Genomic DNA, 27,384 nt, shown 5'->3' with positions numbered 1-27,384 from the left:
ACAGACACTGAATATTCACAGGACAATTAAAATGCCAACATTTGAAAACGCTGCCCACTGGGTGGCGCTAACAAACCAAGGTCAAGTTTAGCATGCTACCTACCTTCTTCCTCACCTCATCAATTCATTTCCAAATCAACAATTTCTGAAAACCTTCCTCACAATAAGTTCCAAATCGTGAAATTGTAAAGCCTCAAATTTTGAATTTTACTTGATTGGACAGCCAAATGATCAGCTTGGTCTCTCGTGTCCGTTTACACTACAGCATAATGGAGGGCATGGCGTGTTTTCATCACTGTCTCAATAGCAAAAGCCTCATGTTTTTTTATTCTCTATGCTATGTATTTTCTTTGTTATGTCAGTAATTAATAAGATCACACACTGCTATATTACAAAAATCTAACTCGCCAGAAACTGGATGTCAGTGACCTACTATAATATTCACATGTTAAAACACATTTAATTCTTCCCACATTAAGTTCTCATGATTTTGTGCATCCTGGTATGCATGAGTAGGGGGCCGTTCACACGAGACAGCTGTCTCCTCTGTGTCTCCTGTTTGTCGCAATGCATTTTCAATGGGAGTCACATGGTTTGACGAGGGGGAGGAGGGCAGAAACCATGTCAAACCATGTGACTCCCATTGAAAATGAATTGCGAGCTTGCGACACAGAGGACTGAGAGGAGACCGTCTCTTTAGGTGTGAACGGCCCCTAGGTCTGTGGGAGCCCAAACAACTCGAACCCCGTTCAACAAAAACAGGCAAACATTTGGCGAAAATAGTAGGTATATACAAGCTCACAAACGACTGTGAGCTTGTAGATCGGCTATTTTCGCTGAAGAGACTTGGGGCCCTATTTTTACCCCTTATCCCTAAATTTCTTTGCCTTATTTACTATTTTGAAATACATTTTTGAATAGTTCAAAATCAAATAGCCAATCTACAAGCTCACAACGTGTCGATGTAGATCAGCTAGTTGAACAATTTTAAAATGTTTTTTTTTCCCCGAAATAGTAAAAAAGGCAAAGAAGTTTAGGGATAACTTAAGGGAGGCTGATGAAAATAGGGCCCTTTGTGTGTAGAGGGAAAAAGAAGAGGGGGAGACCTGGGGGACCATGGTCAAGGAAGTACATACAGTAGGGTTTGAGCGGTTAATCCTTCAATTATTGTGCAGTTGTAGTGGCATTTCATCAAAAACTCAAGAAAATCATAATTTCACAATGCAGAGATCATAATATGAAGGCACAGCCAAAGCAGAGTAGCCATCATGGCTTCAGTGCTTATGGGTACATTTTTTTTGGAATGCATACAAGGAAGAATTCTCATGAGTGGGAGAACAAAATTGACAAGATAATAAATATCATTCACGATTATGATATTTATCATCGATGGAAATTACTAAGTGCCATGCTTTCCTCAGGTCAGTTCTTAATCAGCTGTAATCCAAACTGATTGGCTAAAGAAAAAACTATAATTCGTAGAAAAACGATTGTGTTAAATATTACTTCAAGCTAGTTCAGTGCATGTGTTGACTTTTTCTTTAATAAAATTATGGCTTCTGTGAAATTATTTTAAAATAATTTGGTAATTGAGATACATACACGTGCTATGCCATGTACCTCAATTTCCCAAAGTCACAGTGCTCAACCCAATCTCTCATCGTAAAATGTTATCTCTTGGCGCCATGACATATTGATAAAAGTAAGTAGTGTATATCTCAGCATTTAACGATGGGGCAGTGACCAATGACCATCACGTCCTTGTATCATTACAGTAGCATTATAGGCATACACTTCAAGTAATTTCAGGTAAGAAAAGAAAATCAAGAAGGATTCAATATTATGAAATTGTATCCAAAGAAATGAACTAACACAAGTACAAAATTGATACAGGATGTAATTAAAAAACTACTTAAAACTGGCATCAAAATGTTTTGATTGACTGTGAATGCGACGGCTAGAATATGGTGTAGCCCTGATTTAAAAATAGCTGACTAACATCTGCCTTAATGTTGGGTAATTTGGTTTATGGAAAAAACACAACAGTATGGCAGTTCTGTGAGTAGCCATAACACCACTTCTACGTTTTCTCATTCACATAAAACATTTGATGGCTCTTGCATATAGAATCTTACGACTGAAACAACATTTCAACTATTGAAATGTACAGTAGGCTTTACGTGAAAATATATTACAAAAATATGATCAACAATATATTTTCTTTTGGGTAAAAAACATGACTATCAAAAAACTGATGAAATGACATTCATATTCTATATGCTTTTGAAGAATAGAGGTATATTTCTCCATTTTGAGATGAAGGAATAAATGAAAGCATGTCTTTTGCTTACATAATGGACTGGCACTAAAAATGGGATAGATGTCCTAATGTTTTTCCATTGTTTTCTTCCATCCACATGTAGTATAAAGTATAAAGTCTTATAAATACGTAAGGAGTGCGACAACCAGTATCAATGATCTAACTGTAGCACGTCCACTACAGCAAACTTGCCTTAAAATGTAAAAAAAAAAGTTCAGCATTGATTTAGCAATATTTTAGATCACAAACTGGGAGACTGTAAGGAGGCACAACTATCTGACAAAAGACCAAGTAAACAACTATGTTCATCTCCAGCTCGGCTGTTATAATCTAACACCATGATGGGTATGGCGGAAGGACAATTCCAACAATTCTCCATTTAAAAATACATACACATTCACTTCAAATTAAGGCATTTTGGCCACAGGACCAAAGGTCCATTACATTACATTACTATTAACGCTTGTAGAAAAACATGTGCCGTTTTCATGACAACTCTAGTTTGGAACGTGTCATTCTTTAACAGGTGTATGTTAATACAACACGTAATAAAACATGAGATCAACTCGATAAACTCTGAAATAAGCACAGCTGTCTTGAAATGACATTTGTTTTAAACAGGTTCTAGATCCACTACGTATTAGGTTCTCTGCTGATGTATAACTGTAGAGTAGACAATGAACATTATAAGGTCAAAGGACTCAAGTAAAGTGAACTCTTTGGGGACCAGGTGTACAGCAAGGCAAGTTTGGCCTCCACGGCATGAATACAAATAAAAATAAAAACAACTAGTCACTACTGAGGTCAAACCATGGTAAGACATGTGAATAGCAACGGCATCGGGGTCCATTATGGCACCTTAGCAAAAGACATCACATACTGTACGTGTACAACTACATACGTTTACATTAGGCATGGGATGGCAGATGTAACATGGGGCACAGGTGACCAAGCTGGTCTAGAATTCTACGAGATTCCAAAAAATGTGTTAACGAAGATGACAACGCTGAAAATGACAACCAATACAAACCTTCAGCCCAGCAGGCCCCAGGTTCATAAAATAAGAAAAATAAACTCACATGTACCAGTACACGCTCAAATCGCACACATCATTACCCAAATCAATCACAGATACAGACACTGGCAATACATCGTCAAGACTGGCACTTACAAAGATATTACATGTACAAACCGCTTCCGGTTCAAGGTGGGTGGATAAGTCTTTTTTCTTTTAACAACACCACAGACATCATAGTAGGCAAGAAACCGTCAAATGTAATTTAAGTACGTTAGGTCCATGCCAAATGGTTTGAGATGGCCACTTGGCTTTGTTATTTATTTGAGACATGCGGTGTTCTTCTATGCTTTCATGGAGAGCAGTCATTCCAGTGTTAACCACATATAAAAGAAGAATGCAAAGGCATTCTTCCTTACATGCAGCAACATACATTAAAGTCCAATGCCAGGGCAACGGAGGCGGCCAGGCCATTTGTGCTGCAGTTCTAAAGCCAATGTTTGATTTATAGTTGATATAGTTGTGTTGCAGAAAACCGGTGATCTAGACGGTCACAAAATGGCTAATGTTGTGAGCTTGTAGATCTGCTATTTTCGGTGCACAACGAGTGTGCAAACAAAATACATCAGGCTTAATGGCAATCAAAGACACATACAGAGTCTGAATGATATGGTTACTTATCACGTTAAACTAAACTGTCAAATTAATGTTTCAAGGTTTGACACCTTGACTGTGGTTAATTTACTTAAAATTAACTGAACTGTCAAACCATGGGCTGTGGCTGTGAAATAGGGTAATTTTGGACTTCAAGGAGCCTTTTGTGTGTCATAAAAGAGACCCAAAGTGAAATATGTGTAAGTGTAACCTTTAGCAACTATCAACTTAAAATGAGAGAGCATGTAGCATGTCCTCAGTGTTACCTTGAACAAATTGCTCAAGGCATTATCGTTGTCTTGTTCATCATGATCTGCTACAAACCAGTGTTGATGGTTAGTCAGTTTGTGTAATAAACATAGCTATCCCTCCTCCTATCCTAGCTACTTATTAGCACTTGAGAAGTTGGAATATGACAAAGATAATGAGAGTAATCCGTTTCGTGCCGTCTCTTGTCTATAACAAACTGCACACTCTCCAAGTCTCTCAAGCTTTCTCCTGACATACTGTACTTTCCTGTTTCATGTTAGATGAGATGCCATATCTTTTTAACCGACTTTTGCAGCTTTGGCACGCCCTTTTTGCCCTTATTGGAAAACTTTGAGGTGTTGCATTTATGTACTTTTATGTACTGTGGTTTCTTTTAAATGCTGTAGCAGCTGGCCAAATGAACAATGAACAATGAACAAAGGCCATGTAAAGCAAGCACACACCACAGGAACCAAGGCTGTCCTAATAACATCAAAATATGTTGTGCTTCCAGTCAAGTTTCAGTCAAATGGGACGTAATCATCTTTTTATATTATATTCTCTTACATATACATTGTTTGTCTGTTATCTCTACAAAAATAATAGTACGTTTTATGTACACATCTCAGTTATTCTACTCATAACCTGATTCGTTCACTTATGTCAAGCATAATGATTTGCAATCCATACTCCATTGTGCAGAAGTTAACCTTCACCAACTAGTTTTGACATGTGACAAAACCATGAAAGTGTTTGATTAAGTCAAGGGACATCTGTGCAGATAACGCAGAACGATGAAGGGTAGAGTCATTGTGTCCATTTATGTTTTGTTGTTGTCATTTGACTCACTGCTGTCATGATGGTATCCATTGCCATTTCAGTATTTATAAGTTGGGAGTCTGGTTATCACTGAAGATAAGTAATGGTCCTCTGTTGCCGACAAGTATGCACTAATACATTGAAGATATCCCCTTCGACACAAATATGTTCTACCCATGGCTATTGGCTAGTCAAGGTGGCCATGAGCTCCTTTCGCCAAGCTTCTTCTGCCGTGGTCATTTAGGGATTCTGTCTCTCATTTAAAATAACATTGCCATTATGCGGGAGGAATTAAAATTCCCACCACAGTCTTAATGATACAAATCAAACCTACGCTCATGAAACCCTTCAGTGTTTCATCCAGCTTCACAAATGTCCTTTTAAACAGCTTAGAGTAGTGTTTGTGTGCGTGAGTGTGTGTGTGTGTGTGTGTGTGTGTATACAGTACATTTGTCTAGAAGCAGGAGGACATCACAACGCAGTTTCCTGAACTGTGTGAGCCACTGTGTCTTCTCCTCCGCCCGCATCAATTTTCTTTTCCTTCACCTTCTCACTCTCGTCCACCTCCTTATCTTCAGTGATAATCTGTTCTTTGGGGTAGGTTAGTCCATTGCTCTCCTTCTTGGCCATCTGGTAAGTCTAAGAATTGGGAGGGGGAAAAAAGACAGGGGAAGCACCACATACAGTATGATATCACCATCCGATCAGCCATTTTTCGCCTCTTTCCGCCCATCATACCAGGTATCGTGCATTGTGTTTATGGATCTTATATTGTGCATTGCGTTATATGTACTGCTGAAAACAAAATTAACATTGTTTTGTCTGACAGGTAGGCCTTCAACTTAAATCCTGTCCACAGACTGTAAATTCACTTTGCGGAAGAACTACCTTGACCTTCTGCCCCAGAGGAGTGATGCAGCAGAGCTTCTCCTTATAGCGCTGAGGCAGCCAGAAGAGCAGGTTGCCCATGACAGGATACACTGTACCAGGGGTGAGGTCTTTCTCCTTCATAGGACCTACAGTGAAAACAGGCCCAATACATACCATTAATGCAGGAGCCTGATTGAGGACCAGAATGCCAAATTTACTTTTTTTTTTGCATTACCTTTTGAACTTGTTCAGAGGAAGGTAGTTGGTAGTTGAGCACACAGTGAGTCAGTCACTGTGTGCCTGGATGACACTCTGCATGTTTACAGCCTGCCTACAGAGATATTGGTTTGCCTTCTGACTGTGTGTCTGTACCAGTGTCTCCCCTATATTTTAGATATAACTGAATTCAAGATGTCAAAATTATTTAGAGGATTCTGCTATCTTTTTTTATTGGTATTTCCGTCAACCAATTTTCCTTTTAGATTACAAGTCAATCCATGTTTGATTCAATCAACCCCGATCTAAACGAGAAGTAGAGGTGCGTTGGTGTTGCCTCTCTTTGTGTACACTGTGGACGATCATCTGTTGACCAGTGGAGAGACGAAGAATGGAGGCGACTGCAAGCTAGCTGATAACCATATCACAGCTTCATACATACTGTTGCTCTCAAACTCTTGATTGTGCAACATTTTAGCCCATTAGGGAGACCACTTTAAAATATGTTTTAGCATGGTTACTGTGGCTTACCTTGATGGACAGCCACAGTAAAATATACATAGGAGGAATACATAGGAAGGCAAACTATTCTAAGACTTTTATTGAGATAATCATGGCATCTAGAACAGGGCGCTATGTGCATGACACCACAAAACAGAAAGGAGTCATACTAGTAGTAATCAACATGCTCAGAAGTTTCTAGTTTGTCAAAATGGGGAAGGGCTGTGCAAATAAATTAGACACAGCATAGCTGAGTATCACAATTGATTCCCCCCACAACAGACACTATATAACCAGCCTGATAAATATCCTGAGCTTAAATTCTCTGGCACTAAGTCACTAACACATTACACTTTAATTAAGTTCCCATGCCACATCACTGCACACCTATTTACATACCTAAATAACTACTAAATATTGGACAGGGAGGGCACGTCATTAGTAGACCCTAGGTTTAGTTTTTCAATTAATAATTTAGTTACACCGACATTGTTCTTGTGAAGCCTTTCCGTACTGTAGGTGAAGTATTTATAAAGGTTGCCATTTCCATTCGACAAAATGAGATGTGGAGTCGGACCATCACCACACATCAAAATGAACACGCCTGTATATCTTAGCTTCACCACTGAACACCACACTGTGATTAGTGCTGCTTCATTCACAAACTATAGCAACTTACAATAACTGAACACAGTACAGGGAGGCAATGCAATGGTTGTCTTCTCCAAGTCGTGTCACCCATGAATAGTTTAAAACGGCAGTTTGAGCATATGGCAGTTCATGTCAAGTCTACAGTATCTACCTGCTAGCAGGCTGACTTGACCAGCAGTCCTACCACCACCACTGTACTAACTGTATGTATGTACCTGTTAGCAGACTGACCAGCAGTCCGACCACCACCACTGTACTAACTGTATGTATGTACCTGTTAGCAGACTGACCAGCAGTCCGACCACCACCACTGTGGTTGAATTGTGAGCGCTGTACCACATGTAGGACAGAGAGTAGAGCGCGTCAACACCTGTGGGCCTGATGGAAGACAAAGACAGTTGGAGGCAGGATGAAGGAAAAGAGCTTCAGAGCTTGTTGATCGACAAAGAGACTTGGGGCTATATCTTGCGCCACCCCTTAACCCTTATCCCTAAACTTATTTGCCATTTTTTACTATTTTAAAAAAACCTTTTAAAATAGCTGATCTACAAGCTCACAACATGTAGATGTAGATAGCGGCTAGTTGAACTATTTTAAAATGATTTTCTAAATAGTAAAAAAGATGGAGCCCATGGTGTAAGGGAAACAAAGGAGGGGGCTTGAAGTTTAGCACTCAGCAGCACGGTACGAACACTGGTCAATGCTGGCATGCCTGAAATGACAACTCAGATCAGATGGAGGTTACCTTGGCCTTGTTGTGTTGCCCAGCGTCGTCATGACAGCCGTGGTCATGTTACCAAACAAGAGCGGAGCTGAGGTGTTTGCTGGCGGCAGGGAGTTGGCGTTCATGCGCATCACAAAGTTGCCGATGCCTATCCAGAACGCCATCACAAGTCCTGATATCAAACCCACTACAGCACCCTAGGAGGAGAACAGAACAGAACAGAACAGTTGAAGGGCAGCCTCACAGCAAAACCTTGGTACCAACAGCGACTTATGATCCCAAACACCAAAATAATGCAATAATCGTACTGTATGTTATGAGCATGAAATCCATGATGAGCTGATCGACATATACTAACTGCGATGAGCCTGTGACTAATAAAAATTCAAGATCTTTAATAGTAACAATTAAATATCTTGAAGAATCTTCATTAGGTACTCCTCGAGTACACAGAAGTAAAACACTATACTTTGGTTTCGGTTCCTCTACATAGTAGCAACAATAACGACAGCAACAAAAGAAAGAATTAAGAACAGCAAGTAATGACTTACTATGGAGTTGGCCCAGGGGAAGAACAGTCCTAGACAGAAGACTCCCAACAGAGGACCCCCCACCATCCCAAAGATGCTGAAGGCTGCCTGGAAATCATAGGGGGAGAGGAGAACACCCGTCACAAGAATTTATATTAAAAGACAGTCCTGCTTCATTTAGTTGAGACAAAGTCACCCTGCAAATGACGCCGATTAGTCACCTGAAGCACAGATCCCATGAGAGAGGCCAAGTAGGCCATGGCCAGACACACCAGACCATATGCCAGGGCTGTGGATGAGAGAGAAAAGGGCTGTAAAACAACTAGAGCCCGACCAATGCCACATTTGTGGGTCTAATGTCGATCCTGAATTTGGAGATTCCTAGACCACCGATTACTAATTGGAAATTATGAAAAAAACTCAATTCGAAAAACTTTGATTTATTTTCTATTTCAGAACACTTAACTTCATATGTAACATAAGCAAACGAATATATACAAATAAACAACATAACTTTGATAGATTAGACTAGTATATGAACTATATTAAACTTCAATATATAAATAAAGAACATTATTAAGGCATGCCCAGAAAAGAGATGCTAGGGTTTATCTGGTTAAGAACAAATATTTATTTACAATAATGACCTTTGTATTGGGAAATGGACTGTTTGTCTTACCTAGTCCTTTGGACAGCAGTGTGGCTTTGCTTTCTGTCATAGTTGGAAAATGAGGCTTAATCAGGTCCTCCATAGTTACAGTTGCTAGGGAGTTGAACGCAGAGGAGATTGTGCTGTAGGGGAGAGAAAGAGAGAGGGACATGACAAGGTGAATCATTCATTTGATGGCGTTTGTTTTAACACTTGATTCCAGTCTCTTCCAACTCCCCCCACGGATTGGTAGCCTGAGTTCCATCCTGATTCGCTGCGTTACGTGGATTCGTTTTGTCACTGGCTAGTCAGTAGCGAGTGACAAAACAAATCCACGGAAGGCAGCGACTCAGGATGGAACCCAGGCTAACCGTGGTTTACTAGTACCGCTAATACTATTTATTTGTATATTTTTTTTATTAGGGGGGCACGCCACTTTTAAATGAACTACTTGAGCCCTATTTTATAGTTCGTTGGAAAAACAAAAAGCAGTGCCGCAACTTATTTTTGTGGCTTTCGAACTTTATTTTATATATTTTTGTATGGAGGGACAGACAGTAGGCTGACAGGAAATGGGGAGAGAGATGGGGGGGATGACATGCAGTACAGGCCGTCGGGATCGGGAGTCGAACCCGCGGCACACTGCCAGACTGGGTTACCAGCCAAGGTGCCTGGACCGCTGAGCCACGGCCCAGGCCAACTTATTTATTTTCAAATGAGCGTTTACCTTAGTGCTCCACTGAAGAGACAGGCCACAAAGAGCCCTGGGAGCCCAGGCAGGTCCTTGAACACATCCATCACAAAGTACAACACCATCTGTAGCAGGAAAACAGGACGTCAGGACAAAGAGAGGGAAATTCTGCTGTTATTCAGCCAGTAAGAGAAAACACAATATGTTACGTCTTAACTTTTCTCTATAGCAAACCTTGCCATCATTTCTGTAATATTTAGTCTCCCCATGTGCTGCGCAGCTCACCTGGTCGTTGGTCTTGACATAACCCTTGTCCAGTGGGCTGTCTTCCCCATAGCGAGCAAACATGACCAGGCCCATCAGGCAGCCCAGGCACAGGACAATCTGCTGACAGGGGAACACCACGTAGCAAGACCTACAGCAGGAGGGTTGGGTGTTTTAAGGATCTTTTATTTTTTACTTTTTTAGGGGTTATTTTATGAATGAAAAAAAAAAAGTGTGTTGAGCTGTTTCATTCACAAACTGCACACATAGTAACTTAGCTCACGATTGGACAGGGAGGCAAACAGTTTTAAGATTTTTTTTTTAATAGCATGGCTCTTAGGGGACAAGTCCACTAAAAGAGTGTTTGCGTTCTTGTGCACACTGCTGGTAGGCAAACTAAGTACATCCCCATAAAAGATGTTGTGGTAATATGTTTTTTCCCAAATTCATAATCTCAGAGTTATTAGACCGTCTCTTGTGTATTTAGATAAGATAATAGACAGTAGGAAAGCAAGGGCAGAGGGTGAAGGAATGTGAACAGAGGACATTACAATAACATGGTCAACACACTATCTGGTTACCTACCTGGCTGTACATACCCTTTTCCAACCCCTCCCTTATTCTTTGATAGATTTACAGCCCCGTGCTGAACATATTACCAGAAATGCGTTCCCATTTTAAAACAGTTCAAAGACTATGTTTTGTTTATATTTAGACCAATTCATATACATGTTAAGATTAGTTTACCAATGTTTACACATGTGTGATTCATCATTTTACACACAAGTGGGGCTGGTGTGATACCTCTGGTATTAAACTTGACGAAATCACACATGAAAAGAAAGAAACGAAAAGACAGAAAAGTGGAACTTACATGACGGCCTCTCTTTCTGTGCGAGCACTGAGGTACCTCTGGACCTGGGCCTGGTTGACACCGTACAACGCCAGCATCAGGAAGATGCCACCCACGCCAAGCGTCCAGAAAGTGTGGCGTTCTGTTGGGTCTGGATTCAGGCTGGATGGGGGGGTTAGACAGGTTAGTAGTCCTCTACAGACAATGGGATGGCAGCAACAACAACACTGATCTCTACAACATTGAGTTAAGACTATATTAGCTACTCACTCAAGGCTGGCAATGCGACTGCCATTCGTGGCTTTCCGCCAGACCTCTGCCATGCCCCCGGCCTGGCTCGCCCCAACCACAATGACGGCCAGCTGGCCGGCAAACATCACCACGGTCTGGAACACATCTGTCCATATCACCGCCTTCAGACCCCCCTGGTAGACACAGACACACAGCAGGCCAGATGGTTCACATCTACATGTGAGGCATTTACCAACCCTTTTGTTCAGACTCTGTGACTGATTGACACGCTTACATTCTTGGATCACCATCATTATATGGCAACAATTTGTAACCCATTGGACACTGACATACTCCAGTGTTTCTACAAATATATGCATGCCATGCAGTGATGCAAATAGCCTGCATCCTGCAGCCATCAGTACTGTACTCTAACGTCGTTGAAGTAGGACTCATAAAATGTCCCTGGGACCCTACACCACCCCTCAGTGGGTCCCAGGACCCACATTACATTGAAAACCTACACCACTGTGCATGCACAGTAGAGTAAAGACAAGACTCAGGAATTAAAAGTGAAAAAGAAAAGGTTGAACAGGCACTTCAAACAAGTAGAGGAGGAAGACACTGAAGTGGGAGATTCAGACAATGTTTCAGGGAGGAGAGGATGACGTCAAATGAGTAATGAGTTGAAAGAGACAGCTGGCCAAGTAGTATGTGGATGGAAGGATAGAATAGAGGGAGGGTAAGGAAGACAGGGATGGAAGGAAGGACAGAAGGAGGAGAGAATGGAAGGAACTAATAGCTGACACACTAAGGCCTACATTTCATGTCTTACCAAAGCAGTGTAGAGAGTGCAAACCAGACCCATTGCCAGCACTGCTCCCCAGAGGTCAAAACCTGTCACTGCAAGTGAAAATGAGGATTTAATAAAATATTGACTAAAACAATGAGTTCTGTGATTCGTTTGCACCAATTCATTCTGTATCCAAATGTATCATATCAATCATATCGATTGAATCATAGACCATACATCTAGATAATATTATATATTGTTTAGTCGTAAGGAAGAAATGCACAACCCAACAATTTACTCTGTTTGTTGATTTGCAACTTGTAAAAAGCTAATCTGTTGCCTTTACCTGCATTGAGAGCCAAGGCAGGAGCATAAAGCACCACCCCCATGTAGATGACCTGCAGAGACAAACAAAACATTATAGAAGAGGAAAGGCCCATAACTGTGGCAACATCAGGGTGAGATTAATGCTTGTTGGTCGACTCATAACACTCTCTTAACAACTAAAACACTACAGACACACACATCATGAAATACGTAGTCCCACTCTCAACACAGATGTGCTGGCTCTCACAATTTCCGAATGTTTCCATACCTCAAAAGCTCTGAAAATAAGTAGAAAATAAAGCGGACTTCACATAATTTCCCCACCTCCATTTTTCCTTTGCAGTCCAATAAATCCTAGCTTAAACCAAATTAGTCAAAGTCCAGTTGCTAACTTGCTACATAACAATGGATATTTCATACAATATTTAAAATACATTTTCGTGGAAATGGCACAAATTCAGGCCTTATACAATATTTAAAATACATTTTCGTGGAAATGGCACAAATTCAGGCCTTAGAGAAGGTCCTGGAATCTATCTACTCTGCAACCACCGAGAGCACCCTGAAGGGGGCCATCACTATATGGCATGGGAATAACTAGCTATGGAAGTCTGTGTGGTCAGCTGAGCACACTGCGGTGAGCTCCCTCCCACGCATATGAGAGCAGGGCAAAAAGGACTGTGAAGGACAGCCACCATCACAGTAACATACTGTCCTACTTACTGCTTGTACCTGCATGAGTGAGGGACAAATAAGCTCTTGATTGGTCGAATACCCTTCTAGTCTGATGAGCAGATGATGGCTTCCCGTTCTCAATTTTTTACCAGATGGAATTACAGACCCTTAAGATTGTGGAAGATTTCGTCTGGCTTGAGAGACTATGAAATAATGCAACACACATTCACCTACCATTTGAAAGATGAAGGTCACAGTACCAAGTATGCGAACGGTTTTGTTGAAGCGCAGCTCCAGATACTGTGGAGAGCAAAAGAAGGGGAAAGTTAAGTGATAAGAGGCCGAGTACAGTTTCAGTTCCCACAAGCCTGCATCATTGTCTGTCTGCAGTCAACTCTGATGCAGACATTTTAAAAGCTTGTCACACTTAATCAACCTTCTAGTTTGAAGGGTCACGACATGTCGTACCACTGGGTGAATGTGTGTTACATTGGCTCCTTGCACTGACCAGATGGTGTTGTACAGTACATCGCGTGTGGATCCATTACACTACAGCCTGTAAGGTCACATTAACCAAGCAAAAAATACCTAGTGAAGATCTGACCAGTGCAAAACTTCGAGGAGAGTGGTTACCAGAATTCATTTCGGAGCCTCTTTAACCTCATGAACTATTCTGGGCATGTCATATTAATAGGTGAACATTTGCCAAAAATAGCAGAGCTACAAGCTCTCGGTCACAACACATTACTTTGTGAGCTTGTAGATCAGCTATTTTTACAACAAAGTACAGTAGGGTTCAGTTGGTTAAGAACTGGAATGGAGTGTACTTGATAGGCCCCAGGGACACACCCACATTCAATCATCCCCTCCCTATATTGTACACTGAAGCTAGTGTGCACGCTTCCCTAGGTTTCAGCACAGCAAATTTGGGCATTAGATACGGTGGTATAAAGATTGCTGATTTAGTTAAAAAATAAATAAGAATGCCGAGAATACGTTTTCCCTGAAATGAGAGGTGACACTTCAGAGATAAAGAATGATATAATGAACAAATGCAGTCAGGGAGGGGTGGAACAGATCAACAATAGGTTCAAGGCAGAGCATCAAATAGATCTTTGTCATCAGCTGGTTACAGTGGCAATAATATACAATAAATTGTCACCAGCCAATGTATTTTCATAATATTAGCTGGTTCAGATACTGTACCAGGATTGTGACCCTGACTTTCAGATTTTCTATTCATTAGTGCAAATGTACGTCTAACCCTGGTTAGCTCTTATTATCATTGCTATCTTTACAAGCACTGTGTGTACCTCATAGGCACTGGAGAGTCGCAGTCTGTAGAAGACGGGTATGAAGACGTGGGCTGGGATGAGCAGTCCCAAGAAGTAAGAGCAGCCCAGGAACCAGTACTGGGTGCCGAAGGTATACACCTCGGACGGAGCTCCCAAAATGGCCACGGCCGACTGGAACGTGGCCAGTAGTGACAGGGAGACGGGCAGGCAGCTCATGGAGCGGTCGGCCAGGAGGAACTCCTGTGGGCAAAGGAAATGTTGACGCAAAGACACTGAAGTAAAGTAACAATGTTGGTGGTGCATTATCATTAGAACAGTACCGTATGCATAGTGTTAAATATTGTAATATAAAGTTAAATAAAATAACAACAATGCTTGCTGTGGCCAACATCTAACAATAAACTAAAATAATGGATAAACGAAATAATGATAATAAAATGTATTTAAAAAAACCCCACCTGTGTTGTACGCTGGCGACCGCCAGTGAAGGCGTGGAACAGGCCGATGCCAGCTGAGGCCACCAATAGTAATGCAAAGATGACATAGTCCACCGTGGTAAAGTGCATCTGGACTACGTCTCCCATGATGCCACAGGGTGGTGGTGGGGGGGGGCAGGGGAGGCTGGGGTAGTGGTGGAAGATAAGAGGCTGTTGAAGGCCTCTAGGTTTTATCAACGAGGGGAGGGAAGTGCTTCATCCATAGGGACACACACTGGACGTACAACATGGAAAGAGAGAGAGAGAGAAGCAGAAAGACTGAGCCAAAAGACAGCATGGTGTATGTGAGAGACAATGGAATAGAGAGTGTGATAGAATGAGAGAGAGTATGAGAGGGAGGGTTGTATAGTGTGAGAGAGAGAGAGAGAGAGAGAGAGAGAGAGAGAGAGAGAGAGAGAGAGAGAGAGAGACGTTTAGCTTCCATGTGCAGTACAAAGGTTTCTATGCTCTTAAACAAAGTGTGTTTTGACACTGTTGCAACAACATACCCTTGAAATTTCCAGCCTATGAAAAGACGATAAAAAAGTTAATCAGTTGGACATTACACACACACACACACACACACACACACACACACACACACCTCGTATGTAGCTCAGAGTGCATCGGGGACGTGCCTTCAATACAGTAGCTTGTCTACTGTAAGACACACAATCACAAAAACTCTAATTCAATTATGTATAGTTAGTCCTAAGTTAATGACATTTCCAATAGATTAGTGCAGCCAGCCAGAGATTCTGCTACCCGGTGTAATTTCTTATTTAAGTATTGAAAATGGTGGTTTTACATCAAATGAGGTAGAGGTTTATCGTGTTGAAACCTCAGACATCTGAAGTGTTGGCATCACATTTTTCAGACTTTACAGTAGTTTGGTGTTACAGTAGACACATCAAAAGCCCTCAAACTCATTGCCCATCATATGAGGATAATCACATTTTTCTTCTGGGAAAAAACAAAACAAAAAACAACAACTCTACACAGAGTTCCATCATACGACGGAGCATAAGCTGTGCATAACAGAGAGAGATAGACAGATGACTTGAATGGTCTTACCTGTTCAGTAGTGTCGGCTGTGGGCTGGCTGTCCCAGACAGCTTTGACTTAACTCTCCGCCAAGGGGAGTGCCTCACCCACGACCACCAATCATCGCCTGCTGTGAAGGCAATGGCTGAGATCTACAACATAATACACACACCACAGGAAGATAAGTAAAATGGCATGTCACGTTACTCTTATGAGAGACATAGTTATCAAAACAATCACTCCTGAAAACATTTAACCCAAACAAAACCCGACCCCATTTTATATTTGTATAAGCGAGTCACAACCGAGATGCAGCGTTCTCACATAATTCTTGCTGATATCGGTGTCTTCCCATTGCGTTCATGCGAGTGCCGTAACAGTGTTGCATAGCTCACATATTAAAGTAAACGTAACTATGCCCAGTGTTTCACAGCTAGCTCTTTTCAAAGTATTAACAGATCTCTCTGAGGGCTCATTATCAGACAGACAGACAGTAACTGCCGTAGGATGGGACTGGAAGTTGGATTGCAATGGAATTGACTATGGATGTCCTCGTGGCCTTTCCTCTAACACTGTGTCTGTGTGCAGAGTTTGGCTCTGAGCAAGCCAACGGTGCCAGAGATTAGCTGTCCACAGACAGACACACAAACACACACACACACACACACACACACACACACGGACGGACTGATGGAGTGCAAAACATATTCTCTCCCCATGCTTTCGGCCTGGTGGAGACAATAAAACCGCATGGTTGGCAGTCACACATTCACATCACAGATTGTGATGGACAAGGACAACAGTTAAACTCCTTCTCATTCTGAACAATGTTAACACTTCCAAGATTAACAGCCCCACGCACGTGGTCGCTATTCTACTTGACTATTCCTGTCTCTTATAATTCCTGTGCTGTCAATGATTAAGTATATTGGCTAATAAAAGTAGAAATGTAACCATAATGTGAAAATATGATTGCTTCACTTGGCTAACCATTTGCTTTCAATATCCGTCACCACAACACTTTTACTGAAATGATATGCCTTGTTTATGGAGGCATGAAATGTTTCCTTCATTTTGGAAGTTGCAAATGTCATTACAGTGTTTAAGAAAGCATATCCATGACCTGAAGGTCAATGGGTTATGGTTCAAACCCCTGGCCAACTTCATGAATCTGGATGAGCAAAATGAATGAACGGTAAGGTGTGTGTGTGTGTGTGTGTGTGTGTGTGTGCACGGCTGCACGCGCACGCAATCGAGCATGCACTCATGCTAATCAAATACAAGTGGTGTTCTACATTGACAGTCACATGACTGTCTGTGTGATTCTCCTGAGTTTGGCTGATCAAAGCCTAACCAGGTCCTCTGCGTCAGTTAATAACACTTCATTACTCCTTATTATCCCCTACTGGACAGGGGTAAGAGTAGAACCGAGAAAAGAACCGCCTCTTTTCACTAGATGCAATACAAGGAGATAAAGCATATTTCCATCAAGGTCGTTATGGATTAAGAAGACATTTTCTAACATGTTATAATGGAGGGTTGGACTATGTTCCTTTCAATAGTTTAAAACCAGGATCACACTCACAGCTGCTTCACAGTGTGGGACTTAGGCAGTAAACCTACTTAAAATACCTGCCTTGATGTAGTAGGAGTCAGAAAGATTAGAGTTAAAGGGCCCATTTATTGAGGTTCGGAAGGCTTCAGACTCACACGTCAGTCCAACATGAATATTGTAAACTTAACTACCCCTAAAACAAAACAACAATACAAACATGTTCTTAGTTGCGGGTGCAATAATTGAATAATCACAAAGAAGATAGTTGCAGCCCTATTGTACACAGTGACACCTTAGAAGAAACAGGTGCGTACTGCATAGAGGGGCATTATACTCCCCCAGACAGTCTATACTTGCACTTAAAACATTAATGAGAGAAGAATAAAGTGTTTCAGTCCTCAGACCTTCATCAGTAATGAATGAAGACTAATCTATTCCACATTCAACTATTGCTAAAGAATAAGACTATAATAATTAAGACTAACAGCATGTTTGTTTAGCACATGCATAGCCTTGCTAGGCCTACAGGCCTCTTAAACAGCGAGCTTTAGTATTTCCTTCAGCTGTTATTGCCATATAGCTCAATGACAGATTGGTGGATAAGTTCACATACGGTAGCTTTCCTACACTGCCTTCAAGTGAAAGAATTAAAATGTACAAATGTTATTATCATGTGTGCTACAAAATGTCCTTTAGTATAAATTATGCGGGTTATCTTGATATTATTACAGTTCTACAGTATCCCAGTAACAAAACTTTGACATTTAAAAAGGCTGCCACAGGGAGTGAAATTCTAATGATTAGAATGCACTTGCTAATGTACTTGAATAAAATGGCACATTTACCATTTACCCTACACACCTCTTGGTTTATACTATTGAGATTGTTTAAAAAAAGAATTGCATGGGGAATTTGATGTTTTTGTATAGCCTCCTCACAGTACTATGTTGTCTTAGAGCAGGGGTGCCAAACCTTTTCTTTACTTGAGAGCTGTTATGACCAGCTCAACAAGATCTACCCGTCAAAGGAAATATTCTCCCACTGCTGAAAATGGTTAAAGAAATGTACCTGAGGGGGCTTTGGAATAGCGGCGCTGGTGTTGCATAAGAGAAACGCACATGGAATGAGAAATATTTATTTTTGTATATAACATTGTAATGCTACTGATGTTTGTGCGCAACACTCTTGAAAACAAAGTATTTCTTGCATTTTGGGTTTTAGCTTACAAACAAATATATATATAAATATATATATATATATATATATATATTTTTTTTTTTTTATTATTATTATTAGTATCTGGAACGGACAGCCCACCATTACTACATCTAAAAACAAAAAAGGTTATATTCCTTTGTGTAGGCAAGGGCTGTTAACTTTACATGCATCATTATCCTTCCTGTGTGAGCTCATTAAAAGCAAACACAGACTCTTCTTGTTCAGTCAGACTACATTCAATTGTACCCCAGGGCTAGTCATACTGTATAAGTATGGGGAGGGGGCACTATTTAGACAATGCGTTGGAGACATGGACAATTTCTGCTTGAAAGTGACCAACCATCTAGCAGCGTTAACAATGTGATAATGATTTCAGGAGACAGGGATTACAGTAAACTGGCATTTGGGGCACGCAAATAGTCACATATACAGTACCTCCAACAATGTCTCCTCATTTATGTGATGTCCAAGACACAATTTAAAACACTTTACTTTACATTTTACTTTTAAGCTATTCCAAAATAAATTATATTATATTTTGACAAATCTTCTCTTATCCATGGGAGTCCACAGACAAATAGGCATTTGGGCATTTGGGGGTACTTGACATAAAATTTTTTGAAAGCCATTGTATTAAATAGCAGAGAAATACACTAGTGCTGGTTCTAAGATCAGCTCTGGGCAGGTCTAAAGCGCAAATTGCTTTTTTGACTGTACTCTACACTGTGCCAGACCACACATCATTTTAACACACCCATGGCCATAGGCACAAGATGGGCGGAAGAACATTTGCCATTTCTATTGTACAACGTGGGCACTGGGTGTGAAAATCATTACCGTGTTGTCGCTGCTGCGCAGAGTGCCGTCTTGCATTAAAAACGGCGCGCTACGAGCTTGTAGGTCTGCTATTTTTGAAAAATCGAAGAGCAACTGACATAGAAGACATTTTTAGAATCTGATCTCAGGTCAGAATGAAAACTGTCAGGATGTATTAGACATTTTTAGAATATGATCTCAGGTCAGAATGGGTAGTGTAAGATCAGGCCCAGAGAGAGTTCATCACAATAAAGAACGAGGCAGAGAAACACAATGGGGAAGAGGGAAGATATTGGAGATAGAACAGACTAGGGATAAGATGACTCCATCAGGATAGATTGGCAGAAAACCCAGATCTAGTCATTTATAAACACTATGGGCCTGATTCTTCAACGCGTTTACGCTGATATAATGACGTGAAGCTAGCGGAAAGGCATTTACGTGGATTTCCCACATTAATTTGGAATTCATGGAAATGGCCGTGAACTTGACGCTCACGTAGGTTGGTCGGAAACTCCGTAAAATCCCACGGGACCTCTTTAGGTGGCGGACGAATTTACGGATATATTCAGAAGGCTTTAGTCTTCATGCTGAATCAATAAATAGTTCCCAAATCGCAGATAAAATATGTAGGCATGTGTCCCGACCCTAACATTGTTCAGCACATAAAAAAATGATATATAAAAGCCGAGTGCACTTGCACTTGTATGCCTATGCATGCATTCTAGAGGCAAGTCCCATAAGGAAACTGCCCCTGCAAGCGACACCTTTTATTTTATTTATTAGGATATTTCTATAGCATGCGCGATTGCGCTGCTCACTTGACAGCCTTCTCTAGGCTACTCGCAGTGCAACGCGTTGTGAGCTTGTAGATCGGCTCCCGTGGACTCGCGCTGCATGTTAAAAAACAAACTCACAGTTATAATAAGAACATAGGGCCTTTTATCTGCATTCTGCACTGTACGAATCCAACGTTGTTTAGTGTGTGTTAGTGTTGTTTAGTGAGTCAGTTCTCTGACTGTCGGTGTGTGTGTGTGTGTGTGTGTGTGTGTGTGTGTGTGTGTGTGTGGGGGGGGTCCAATCTGGGTGAAATTTACATTGGAAAATTAATATAACGGCGCGGTGAGCCCGGCAAGGACAGAACACGGCCCGGCCCGACTGTTATATGGTCTATCTATATGGCATTCTATGGTTCACAGACATGCCGGTCTGACAGACAGACAGCAGTCACGACGAGGGCTATAAATCCACATTATGGCATCAGCGCGTGCAATTTGGCCAGTCAGTTTTAAGCCAGCTCACCTTAATTAATTATAATATGGGCATTGTTGTAGCTGTGTAGGCTATATGCTGTAGGCTACTACATTGATCTCATCATGAGATGAATCAAGTTTGCCGTGTCCCGCGAATCATTTTAATATGACGACATCATGAAATTAATTTACATCTGATACATCGGATATCTATTTACTTCTGCAGGCGAGTGTTCTTTCTTTTTTTATAACCCTCAGGTGCATTCATCAGTAAGGGCTTATCATTGCCGAGTTGTAATATAGCATTTGGTCGTGTGGTGAACAGTACAAATTAACTTCTTTCTCATATCAGTTAACTCTGACATTTAAGGATCGAGTGAAGCAATGCGTGCCAAGTTGGCAAGTTTCGTTTATAATTATATACATATAACTCGCGCTGTTTGCTTGAAGATCTGTCCGTGCAGAGAACCTCCTGTCAAAATTAACTACTCTACAAGCTCATCGCGCTGTTGTATAGAATTTAAAGTTTGGGAATCCTCTGTGCCGGCTATGATGACGTATTTCGAGATTTCCTGTTGCCTTATATGGTGTAGAATGGGCGTGGATGTTCCAACTAACCAGGCGACACCAGGCGAATCGCTTGGGGTAAATGCGGAAAGGATACACTCAGCGATCCGCATGAATGAAGTGATTACACCAGCTTCTCTGAATACCACGTCATCTCAACGTAGCTTGATCGGACGGATAAATACGATATCTGTTTCCGCCACAGTGTAACGGTGGCGTATTTCTTTTTAATGAATCAGGCCCTATGAGAGAGAGAGAGAGAGAGAGAGAGAGAGAGAGAGAGAGAGAGAGAACTATACAGTAGACTAGACCAGGGGTTTTCAACTGATTGTGACCGAGGGACCACCACCCTGACTTAGAATCAACCTGGGGACCACTGTTGTATTGGGTGGGGATATGGGCTAGGATTAGTGCTTTGTAACACTTGCTATGCATCCCATGTGTTATGTGTATATACATACATCCCACTGTTTCTCAACCAATGGTCCATTGACTAGTAGTTTCCTAATATTAATGACTCAACCAGACAATCCGGTGCACTCGCCCCTATTGAGATTCAAACTCCCTTTCTTGTCCTCCAACTTGTCAGTACGGTCATCATAAGTCACCAGCTCATTCAGTTCACGGTTTCTAAACTAGTGGAAAGAAAATATATACAAACAAATAATAATAATCAACAAATCCTACATTACTAAATGTATGGTCAGGGACCACATGCAAACCCCTGCAGTAGACTATAGAGCCCTGTGTGGGACTGTTTTCTCAAGCAGGGCTTAAGACTACAGGAGTTTTAAAAACATTAATGGAAATCTGGTTGCATCACACACACACACACACACACACACACACACACACTACACAGGATAATCTTCTAAGATTATTTTAGAAGATTATCTTAAACATGCACACAGTACAAGATTTTAAAATTATGACATCATGCTGTAGAGTTCACTACAGGATTGTATTACAATTATCGGGCTCGCCGGAGCTATGAAAACACAGAACCTCGACTTAACTGTGTGATCACATATGGAAGCAGATGTAAACAGCACCGCCTATTAAACTTGTGGTGGCAATTAAGCAACGGTTCTTACGGTAATGGCAAGTCTGGGAAGACACAACACATTATATACTGTTGTAAAACAAAAATGCATCGCATGGATGCACCTGGGACGTATCCTCAGTGATGTATCCCAAGATCATCGGGGTTTCGGCCGGGTCTCCCAACATCATACCCCTCACTCAGGTGACCCAGCCGGGGTGATCAAGTCCCGATTTACGTCCCAGTAGCTACCCTCGATCAGTCCCATTAGGGAAAAACCAGGGCCAGGGTTGTAGAGTAGACTGTGAGCACATCAGAAGGTTATTTTTTTAACCACTCACACTGCAGAATAATACCCCACCGTAGAGTGAGCCCAGCATTTCCCGCACCCATTGGATTTCTGCCACAGCCACATTGGTGCCCACAGTTAATTCCTAACTATAGGGCTGTCACGATTACAAATTTAAGTTGCAGATTAATATATTATTATATTATATTTTATACTTAAAAAAAAGAAAAAGCAGGAATAGCTGATCTATAAGCTTACAAGCTTGTAGATCTGCTATTTTAGCTTTTTTTAATGTATGGCATTTTTTTTTACATGGAAACGATGACAAAATAATTGCGATTATCTCAGTTCAGCATCTTGCTCAAGGACACTTCGAAACCAACTCTGGGGGAGCCCAGGATAGAACTTGGAACAATGGAACCTTCCGGTTCACAAGCGGCCGCTCTACCCCTGAGCCACTGCCACCCCTATCCTACATCCGGCGGGAACAGAGTGGCATTCCGAATTTCCGACACACCGCCATCCCAACTACGTGGCTTCCGCATGCGGTTAGATTTAGGGTTAGCGGTTAGGGACAGGATTAGTAATTACATTCCTTACTTAATTTATGTTGCAAATGTGCTCCACAGGCACCCACACTGTTGCATGTTTCAGGTGCACTACATCTTGGTTTATTGTGGGACATTGTGAGATTTTTGCAGGACCCGCAAGGTTTTCCTGAGCTTTAGGTTGGGTCCTGCGGGACCTTTTGGGATCCCAAACTCCTACACAAAAAAAAGTCGGAATACATGAGCGACAAAGATCTTCGTCATCATACTAATAATAATAATAATAATAATGATGAAAAAACTGAATTGACACTTCACAGAAAATAATTGATGTTTGCAGCAGTGCTTTATACCTTGCTGTAGCTCTGTGTTGCATGCCAAAAATTACCGATCTATAAGAGTATAAGCATAGCCAGGGGAAGGGGATGGGGTCCTGTACTTGTAGCCTTGTACAGAGAGGCAGATCAAAGACAATACTTTTAAAAGGAGGAATGACAAAGAGGGTATATGACACTCAAAGATCTGTTTTGAGGTTTGACCCACTTTAGGAGGGCTGTGGCCTGGGGGTGGCATTCAAAGAAAAGAAAAAAATTCATAGAGAAAGGTTAGTTGCCTTGCAATACAGGGACAATGACTGTAGATTTACATCTGTTGGGCAGGGCTGAAATGATGGCTTTGATGCCACCCTCATTCTATCTTCCAAAAGGTGGAAACTACACAAATATTTCCCTATTTGTAGAGGATAGCAGTTTCCGTGCGGGAGGATTTGCAGCTGCACAGGAGGCTGCTATATTAGAACTCTGCTCCTGTTACATATTCAATGTGATTGTTTAAACCTGTGCTACGCTGTCTTTCGTAAGAAACATAAGCTTGGCTCAGCATAAGACCTTTTCCATTCCCACTCCTGCGATAGCTATCGCATCTATTCAAGCAGAAGTATTTATAGGTTAAAGCCAAAAAACTTGACTTTTTCAACATAATCTGGTTCGATACACACTGTATACAAATAGTAGCCTACGGTAGGCTACTTATTACATGTTATGGCCAAAGCAGCAGAGACTTGGTGTGGGCCAGAAGTGCACTGATTCTTTATACACTACACACACACACACACACACACACACACACACACACACACACTACTAGAGTATATATATAAAAAATATTTTCACCATGTCTCGCCCGTGTATTTAGATGTTTTTCCCCCTTCAATAGTCAATAGTTATTTGTGGCATTGTAGACATTCTTACTGACATTATTTGACAGGGTGGTCCTAGATTTCAGCTTCACATTAACTTACAATGAATGAGCTTCGAAAGAAATGGGTCTTAAATCATTAAAGCATGCAAAACAGAAAGTGGATGCAAATGGAGCCATGATACCTGAGATGTGACAAATGAGTGCCTGTTGGTCAATTATCACCATTTACATAAAATAAACAGATCTTTACATACTCAGCCATGTGGAATGGCAGGTTATTATATCCAGGATGTCTTTTTGCCAAATGACTAAACAGCAGTAGGCCAGTAAGGCCATCGTGCACACACGCGCACACACACGCACGCACACGCACGCACACGCCCCCCCCCCTCTGGCATCTTCTTTGGGATTTGTATATCCTAGCAACCCAAAAGGGTAACAATTCGAGTAATCATTAAACCACAAACTGAACTCTGGCCTGCACATAGTAGGCTACTATAACAGAGCGTGAGATGAGAGAGTGTACGGCAAAGGTTATTGTGTGCTCTTCTGTACATTTGTGAGCACTGTATTATTAAATAATCAAGGTATTTGACTGGTCTGTAAAACTTTCAATTTGTGAGCACTTGGCAGATACAAGTAATACAGTAGTAATATCTGTCACTGAAACTTTCTGTAACAAACATATCTTTCATTTTTGGTTCCAGGACACCCCACTCCAAGGGGGATCTACAGCTTGCAACATTCATCACAACACATCTTGTATAATGGAGGTCATGAGTCATAGGGTCATGACTCATGGCACTGTTGGCAGTAACATTTTCAGATTGGGGGGGGACGGGTCGCAGCCAACGTCCCTACTCTGGGGGATACACAGTACACTACACAAAGTTGAGACTGAGACAGTACAGTACAACACGTGACTTGGCCCAAATCAACCAACAGACTGTGTTTGCGGTTTGCGTACACGTGCTCAGTAACCTCAGTTTGACAGGTCACGTCCTACACACACACACACACACACCAAGCATCAACCATCCTACACAACTGAAACCTACCGTCCGTATGTCAAACATCCTCCTCACAAGCCAAGTTAACTAATGACACATGGGCGCTCCGGCAGCATGCCATTCATTTGGAGTAGTGTTTGGTATGCGCTAAAACGTTAGCCGAACCGGCTCCTTAGCAACATGCTATGCAATATCCGCATTTAACGTGACGTTGTCCTTGTCCAGTTATATGTTGCCACGGGCCTTAAGCTGTCACAGAAGAACGATATTCTGCCCAGTCAGTGACAAAACACTAGTAAAGCACCTAACCTCAAGTTAGCTCGCTTCCTAAGTTCCTTCCATGTGTTTACGTCCGCATGGTCCTCATTTACGGTTACAGTGAGTTAGCCATGGTTCACATGACGTTCACGTTTCATGGCTAGGTTACAGCAGACAGAGCCTTATCGATAAATGTATACGTCGCGCGACCCTTTCGCTCAATGACAAGTGCGTATATTCAACGAACCGAGCAAAGAAATAATTTGTAAATGTCATTTTTGTGGAGCGCCAATTTGGGCTCACACTATTGCCTAAAATAAATTAACTCTGGTTTATTGATCGAGTCGTGACCTATCTATATATCTGACGCAAGAGTTCACAAAGCATTCAAATGAAGGAGCGTAGAGAGAGAATATTATTCAAATTATGTTCAATATTAGCATTAAATGGCTGACACTCACAAGAGCAAGTTGGGATAATATCTTCTTACCTTGCCTGGGGGGAATGAATGAGGTCAAACAACGAACCGCCTCTTCTCCACATGTGTATAGTATTACTGGCTGACAGAGCACAGTCACAACTGATAGTTATTGATGTGCAAATCCATAACTTCCTTAATTTATCACCAGTAGGACGGACGGCGGTGTCGCGTCACGCATGACAGAAATAGCCACAAGCGAAACACGTCACTGTCACATACATTTCCGACCCCTCTCATCTCACTCACCCTCGCCTGATGAGAGTATATTAGGCCAATTATGTCTAATACAGCCATAAACGTGTACGTGAAATAAGATCTGAGCCCATCGTGTCAACATGTGCTGATCAAATTGCGCAACTGCCCGATTTGTCATTGAGCACATTGACTTTAGCAAGAGAATCTCAATTTCTCGTCATTGCCTTGGCTATTTGGCTTCATTGCCACATTTTACATGTTACAGTGGCACCGTGCAGTCGCATCAACACTGCCACCAGTTTCTCTTACCCGTCACCGCTGGTTGGAAAATGGGTACCAGGCAAAAAAAGGTCATGATGATCCAGGTTCTCCATTGGATTACGTTTGGATATGGCCAAATGTATCCAACATTTCCAACAAACATCAGTCAGTATTTCTCAAGGGCACGACTGCAATTCGTCCCTTGGTTGTATTCTGAAAAATAAACACGCACCCACACGCCGCAGCATCCCTTTCTTTGGTCTCTCCTCCTCCTCCTGAGTCCTGCCTTTTATGAGTCATGATCGATGTCCTCCCAGTGGTGGCACAAAAGCCACCCGCTGGGGGAAAGGTACAACTACACTGTGTACAGAAACATCAGCCTCAACAAAACCATTTCAGTTTTACGACAAGTTTTACCTCTAATCAACAATAAGGAAATAGCTGTGCTACTCTATATGGGTTTATGCCATGCCCTATGCACGACATATGGACATTGACATTATTGCATCTTAAATATGCACAATATTCACTATTCAGACATGCCACCACCCATTGCAAATATAACCAATTGGCCATTGGCACCCTACATGACAACAGTCAGTTTAGTTTATAAATTTTTTTTTAATACAAATTCCCCAATAATTCCAGAACATTGTTCTTCCAGATGCCAACAGTATTTACATCAATCTTGATTGAACCCAATAGCAAATCAATTCCCATTGGTTCAATAGAGCTTTGGTGTCACATCACACCATAGGCGCGTTCGGAAATACCACACCGGAGCACACTATTAGTTTGCATTGCAGTGCGCTATTTCTGATAGAGCCCCATGTAGCAGGTTTAT

At 41.5% G+C, this 27,384-nt stretch overlaps 1 protein-coding gene across 3 annotated transcripts; it reads right to left on the bottom strand.

Annotated features, from left to right (window-relative positions):
- Nucleotides 1-26,625, bottom strand: slc5a6a (solute carrier family 5 member 6a). Of its 3 annotated transcripts, XM_080790918.1 has the most exons (19): nt 26,589-26,625; nt 26,094-26,163; nt 15,878-15,999; nt 14,786-15,038; nt 14,346-14,567; nt 13,267-13,332; nt 12,377-12,428; nt 12,073-12,140; nt 11,277-11,431; nt 11,028-11,168; nt 10,175-10,304; nt 9,926-10,014; nt 9,229-9,341; nt 8,771-8,838; nt 8,571-8,657; nt 8,041-8,216; nt 7,570-7,673; nt 5,946-6,073; nt 1-5,696 (listed from the first exon to the last, which is right to left on the bottom strand). In XM_080790918.1, the coding sequence occupies exons 4-19, from the start codon at nt 14,909-14,911 to the stop codon at nt 5,529-5,531; spliced, it is 1,893 nt and encodes a 630-aa protein (XP_080647044.1). In that variant the 5' UTR covers nt 14,912-15,038; nt 15,878-15,999; nt 26,094-26,163; nt 26,589-26,625; the 3' UTR covers nt 1-5,528. The 3 variants fall into 3 exon arrangements, with proteins under 3 accessions (XP_080647044.1, XP_080647045.1, XP_080647043.1); XM_080790919.1 differs by lacking the exon at nt 26,094-26,163; XM_080790917.1 differs by lacking the exon at nt 26,589-26,625 and having other exon boundaries at nt 26,094-26,227.
- Between the last annotated feature and the right edge of the window lie 759 nt (nt 26,626-27,384).

This window comes from Protomyctophum bolini, assembly GCF_963924005.1.
Source record: "Protomyctophum bolini genome assembly, chromosome: 19".
NCBI lineage: Eukaryota > Metazoa > Chordata > Actinopteri > Myctophiformes > Myctophidae > Protomyctophum > Protomyctophum bolini.
This window is presented reverse-complemented; position numbering and strand designations above follow the sequence as displayed.

Bases quoted from the DNA above. Each gene is read 5' to 3' on its own strand.
- slc5a6a (XM_080790918.1), bottom strand. From the start codon at position 14,911: ATGGGAGACGTAGTCCAGATGCACTTTACCACGGTGGACTATGTCATC. The intron at 11,432-12,072 runs GTAAGACATGAA...TGTGTCTACCAG, and splicing joins GCACTCTCTACACTGCTTTG to GGGGGTCTGAAGGCGGTGAT. The intron at 8,658-8,770 runs GTGACTAATCGG...TATGATTTCCAG, and splicing joins TCATGGGATCTGTGCTTCAG to GCAGCCTTCAGCATCTTTGG.